Source organism: Lactuca sativa, chromosome 1, assembly GCF_002870075.4.
Source record: "Lactuca sativa cultivar Salinas chromosome 1, Lsat_Salinas_v11, whole genome shotgun sequence".
NCBI classification, from domain to species: domain Eukaryota; kingdom Viridiplantae; phylum Streptophyta; class Magnoliopsida; order Asterales; family Asteraceae; genus Lactuca; species Lactuca sativa.
In genome coordinates, this window is record NC_056623.2 from 80,989,898 (window position 1) to 80,995,842 (window position 5,945).

At 33.0% G+C, this 5,945-nt stretch overlaps 1 protein-coding gene across 1 annotated transcript; it reads right to left on the reverse strand.

Annotated features, from left to right (window-relative positions):
- Positions 1-318: 318 nt before the first annotated feature.
- On the reverse strand, positions 319-4,516 carry LOC111886054 (P-loop NTPase domain-containing protein LPA1 homolog 1). Its single transcript, XM_023882295.3, has 8 exons — positions 4,264-4,516; positions 3,948-4,124; positions 3,147-3,451; positions 2,969-3,050; positions 2,408-2,794; positions 1,565-2,248; positions 771-881; positions 319-689 (listed from the first exon to the last, which is right to left on the reverse strand). The coding sequence occupies exons 2-8, from the start codon at positions 4,092-4,094 to the stop codon at positions 447-449; spliced, it is 1,959 nt and encodes a 652-aa protein (XP_023738063.1). The 5' UTR covers positions 4,095-4,124; positions 4,264-4,516; the 3' UTR covers positions 319-446.
- Positions 4,517-5,945: the final 1,429 nt, after the last annotated feature.

A 5,945-nucleotide genomic window follows, 5' to 3' on the forward strand; every position in this document is an offset into this window, starting at 1 on the left:
AATATAAAGAAGTGTGAAAAATATAAAATCCATAGAACGAATTTGACAAAATTACATAAATAGTCCCCGAATTTGACAAAATTACATAAATAGTCCCTACGGTTTTCCCATATTCTTGGTTTTCCTCCATAACCTTTTTTTGTTACATTAATGGTCCCTGTGGTTTCGATTCCTAGGTCCCTTCATATTTCTTTTACATTGATGGTCTATATGCTTTCGAATTACTTTTGTCCTTATTTATACCTTTTAGTTTATTTTATATTTTGTTTAAACTAATTTCAAATTAAAGAAAAAAAAAGGTAATCTGTGCAAGACGCATTCGCCCAACACAACCATAAACTGCCATAGATTACATACAATGTAAAGTGGATTCAAGGTGTTTGACAAAATGCCAAAGAGAACTTTACCCTAATAACTTTAACAAATATCAAAGATTTTACATAATACTAACCATGCGAGCCACCTGAAATGCTATAAGATCGTCCTCTGACTCTAGATGCCAATCTTTTATCCATCAATGGCTCGCTTTTTGTTCTCAAAACACAGTCAACATTCTGTTTGACTCCAGAAACGTTAATTTTAGTCTCGAATTCTGCATTTAAATATCCATTTTCTTGAATATCTTGCATTGCAAGATCATCATACTCTTCATCTGATTTAGTCGACTCCTCATCAACTGACCCTTCCATCTAAATCATAATTCAATTTGTGAGCATAATTACAATCAGAAAAAAAAAAAACTGAAAATAGGGGTATTTTAGTCATTTTACCTCTTCGTGCATATTTTCTTTGGCATCATCACTAAGATCCTCGTCGGTGTCTAATGCTTGGGTATCATCCACCTCTTCATCGCTTCCATTAACTGATAAATCTTCTTTCAACTGAAAGTTGGAATTAGAGTAAGTTACACTTTTGGTCCCTGTGGTATGCTCAAAATGACAGGGTTAGTCCAAGTTTCTAGTTTTTTGCGGATATGGTCCATCCACTTGGATATTCAATTTTCGTCCTTGCTTCAAAGTTTCATATCGATTTTGGTCCATGGAACCTTGAAATAAGGACCAAAATTGATATAAAACCTTGAAAAAAGGACCAAAACTGATATAAAACATTGAGAAAGGGACCAAAACTGAAACATGTCTCAGTTTTGGACTAAACATGGTAAAATTCAAAAAGCAAAGTAACCAATTTTGGTAACTTACTCATAAATTACAAGAACAGTAAATTACATTTTTGGTCCCAGACTATAGCTTATTTTTTCATGTTTGGTCCCAAAATGTTTCTTTTTGCAATTTTGGTCCCAAAAGGTCTTCTTTTTTTTTTTTGCAATTTTGGTCCTTATTTTAGATTTTTAATTTTGTTACCTATTGGTTGCTAAGAATAACTGATTTTCAATTTTGGTCTCAAAAGGTTTCTTCTTGCAATTTTGGTCCTTATTTGAGGTTTTGCAATGTTTTTGGTCTCTAATCCAAATAACATGATTATATTTTAGGGACCAAAATTACATAAATCAGCTATACTCAGGGACCAAAAATGTAATTTACTCATACAAAGATATTAAATCTACCTCTTTAGCATGTCCTTCCGAAAACTTTGGTGAGCTACAACACGAAGAATAATGTCTACTACCATTCTCCATAACTTCATCAACACTGCTAGCATGACTAGTGCACCCAAGTTCATTCGGCCAAGCACTGATTCCGAAGTTACCAAACTGCAGATTCACCGATTCCGACTTCCCAATCCGCACCGCTCCATACATCGGAATCCCCATTCCGTCCTCGGCATTCCAAGCCTTTGCAACCGACCCATCGTTATTCAAAAGAGCCATCAAATGCCTGGAAGAACCCTGCCTTTGAATCAACTGAAACATTCCTTTCGATCCAATGGAATTAGCCACACACTGATTCCGATACTCCTCATCAATCACAAATACGGTGTTGGTGGCGGAATTGTAAAGTGGTTCTCCGGAATCACGTCTTCTTAAACAGCTGAAAACTGTCGCGTGGATTGCTGCGACACTTTTATCGACATTTGTGTTGTTTATTTTTGGGACTAGGTGTTTGTCTGCTCGATTGCAGAGGTATTCTTGAATTGTTCTTATGTTTTTTATGTATTTTATGTATTTGTTTTTTGCAGGGTCTAATGTCATGTATTTTGCACGAACTGCAAATCTTTCCATGTGTTTGTCCTCGTTTGTGATGTAGATCATGAATGGGATGATTGATGGATGTTTTTTCATTAATCCCATCTATAAAATTATAAAAAGACTCAAACTTTAGCTTCATATGTAATGGGATATGATTAACTTATTAAATCTTTCTATCCAGACATATTTCAAAATATTCATCAGTTGAGAGGAAAAAAGAAGAAGGGCAAAAAGGTAAAAGTGTATTACAGTATTACATACCACGAAATTAAGGCTGAGGTGGACACCCTCTACAATGACTGATTCTTTTCGATCTTCCCATGCAGTTATAAGTCTGTCAAGACTATCAATGACCATTTCACTTTGTGCTTTGAAACCTTCAATGGCCATTTGTTTAGGGCTAATTAAGTCAACTGTGGTCAAACTAGAACCTTCTTTAGGAACAGGTTCAGTTTTGGAAGTAGAATCAAATTCTTTTGTGGCTTTTTTTTTGGCTTTGGCTTCTGAAACAGCTACTGGATCTAGATGTTCCCCGGCATGATAAGTAGAAGACCATAGGAGTGGATTTTGTTTTTCATCAACAAAGCTTCTCATCATATGGCGTATTGAATCTGTTGATATAACAGTTGTGATCCCTAATCTGCTAGCCTGAAATAGCAATGTACTTTCATTGATTTGTTTATTGTATCAAATTACAAGAATAAGTTGAGCATTCTTGAAACTATAAGATAAAGAACATGATATGTCATATGATGATAAAAGATTGAGACTTTGAGTCAAGTAATTCATTGACACATGAAAAATGGAACATTTATGACATACCAGTAAAGCTGATAATGTAGATTTGCCACATCCACTAGTACCACAGAGTAGAACAGTCACAGATTCCTTTCTTTCCCGAATTCTGAAAAAAAGAAGGCAGAAAAGAGTGAATTTTTAAGGGATAAATGTAAGAAATAGCAATGTATAGCATGAATGATTATGTTAAATTTAGGAATACCTGCAGGCTAAAACAAAGTCAGCCCTTTGATTGGGACCAATATACTTGTATTCAGAAAGAGCATCACATACAACATCTATGAACCTGTTTCTTTTGATGACAATTGTAGTGCGCTTTTTGTATGATTCAAAAGGCTTGCTCTTAGTTGTGCCATCTTTCTCTGAAACCACATGATTGCTACCATTCATCTTATCAGACAGAGGATGAACTTTCAAGAAATCTTTTCCCCATTGAATTACACCTATGTCTGCCAAACTTTCCTCTAAGCATTTATTTCTCATAATTTCAAATACCCTTTGGCTTATCTGTATGAAAATAAGATCATATTCAGTGCAATCCGAGTACCAGACCTCCTATATTAGCAGGTTTAAAACTATGGTGATTGTTGTATATCATACAGAGCTTAAGGTCAAGAGAGAAATTACGTATATTAGTAGCTAAAAGTAGCTAAAAATACATACGATAGATGAATCTATGCAAGTAAATCGAATTGGAATTTGGACATCATCAATTGTAAAACAAAATTCTGTACTATCTAATTCGAATTGGGGCAAGATAATTTTAGAGAAGTCGCTTTCAGGTAAAAGTTAAAGAGGAAAAAGAAACATCACTTTCGGTGCAACAGTAAGATTTATGAAGATCTAACTAATTTTACAGAAATGAGAAAAAGCTAACATCCAAATCTAGAATTATTTTCGCTAACATTCGATTGCAGCTACATGATCATGAACTGTGATTCAATTTCAACAGAAACCACGCCACAAATAAATTGAGAGGATGATGAGAAATTGAGTTACTAACCTTGAAGGCGTGACGTGCTTTACAGCCCATCAACTGCAAAGTGCTCTGGAGAACAGGACGTGTGTATCTAAATGATGATTCTTCATTCCCTTTCGTTTCTTCATCCTCCTCCACCACTATGTACAACAATTTCGCTACCTCCGTCATTTCCTTAATTCCTCCGGTATCCGTAACGAACTGTTCATTCATCGACGTGAACATTATATAGAAGACAATAAAAGAATAATCCAAAGACGTTTCAAACTTCTCAACGAAATACAACAAAAACGCGATTAGAAAAAGAAAAACAATGGGCGAGAGAGCATAGATCCCTTACGTGGAAGCTTCTGCTATAAAATTAACTGAAAAGAGGGATTGGGCGCTAGGGTTCGGATGGAGCGGCGAGTTGCCATTTTAATAACTTGTTATAAGAAGAAGAAAGTTTCCACCGTGATCTCTTCATTGTTCTGCCACCTGCTTCCACGCATCACCGCCTTCAGCAGTCCACGATTCCTCTCTCTCCGACACTTTGCTTTCTCTCTCTAGAATTTTTGACTTTATCGGAGATCTATTTGACGGTTTTCCATTCGTAAATCAATAACGTATTTATAGGGGGTCGTTTTCGACATAATGTCCAACGGATTGATGTTGCCAAACTCATATTTTTGATCTTAATTATAAACCAGGAACTTTAAATTTGGGTGTGTTGATGTATTTTGTAAGTTCAATTTTTTTTTTTATTGTAACGAAAAAATTTAAGTATGGTAATATTTGTTGCTAGATTAATATATAACACCTACTAATATCAATTTATTACTTCAAGTTAAAAGTTATCACACGTGACCAAAGTTATACGTAGGAAAAATAAATAAAATAAGTACGAAAACATATATAAGATTTACGGCGAAACGTCAAAAACTCGAATTTATACATAAACATATATAAAAATAAGCAAATAAGTTGTTTTAAGTTAACAAATACAAATTCTAATAATAAAAACGTAATATATGTGATGAGAATCATATGTAGGAAATGTGAACAAACTTAAATTTATACCGATACATATATAAAAAAATGCAAGTAAGTTTTTTTTTTTTTAATTAATAAACAAAAATTCTAAATTTACATAGAAACGTTAATCACTTTGAATTTATACCATACATACATAAAATAAGAACGTAAAAACTTAGTTTTTTTAAGATAACAAACGAAAGTTATTAAGAAAATTAGATTATATATACTATGAGGCATAAACACGAAAGTTTAAAAAATAGAGGGAGTGAAAAAATATTTTATAAAGTTCAAAGTTGATGGATGAAAAATAACATTTTAAAACGTAGATGGATGAAAAATATCACCTTACAAAATATTTTAAATAGTAGATGATGAAAAATGTGAATTTACAAAGTCAATGGGAGTGTTACAATATTTTGTAGTACCATTTTATAAAATAAATGAATGAAAAATATCATTGTTCAAAGTTAATGTGATAAAAGTGGTTTTAAAAAATAGATGGTGAAAAATACTATAATACAAAATATGAGGATATCAACCGTTCATGGAAACACCTACATACTTGGTAAATGATATATAGTATAATAATTATTATTTATTTAAAGGTATTCATTAAAATATGAAAGATTAAATATCATTCTACCGTTTATTTTTATTTATCTTCATATTCATATAAAACAATGATATGTATAATCCACTAATTCTCTTTTAATCACATTTGACACTTGTCTTAATCTAACAAATAGGAAGATAAATAGTAACAAAACGTGGGATGTTAGGAAGTAAAGCGGATAACTAGTAAAACTATAAGCACACAAGACATAATATTTATGTGGTTCGGTCAAGTTGACATACGTACACGGGCAGGAGGAGAGTATTCTTTATTTCAGAGCTCTCAAACAGAGGTTACAAGTACAATTTCACGGAGATTTGTCTATCACTCTAGAATACAAGAAACAAAATGATCTAGCATGTTTCCCTATTTATACTTGAGAGATCATACCT

Bases quoted from the DNA above. Each gene is read 5' to 3' on its own strand.
- LOC111886054 (XM_023882295.3), bottom strand. From the start codon at position 4,094: ATGACGGAGGTAGCGAAATTGTTGTACATAGTGGTGGAGGAGGATGAA. The intron at 882-1,564 runs GTAGATTTAATA...TCCAACTTTCAG, and splicing joins CGGAAGGACATGCTAAAGAG to TTGAAAGAAGATTTATCAGT. The intron at 690-770 runs GTAAAATGACTA...ATTATGATTTAG, and splicing joins AAGAAAATATGCACGAAGAG to ATGGAAGGGTCAGTTGATGA.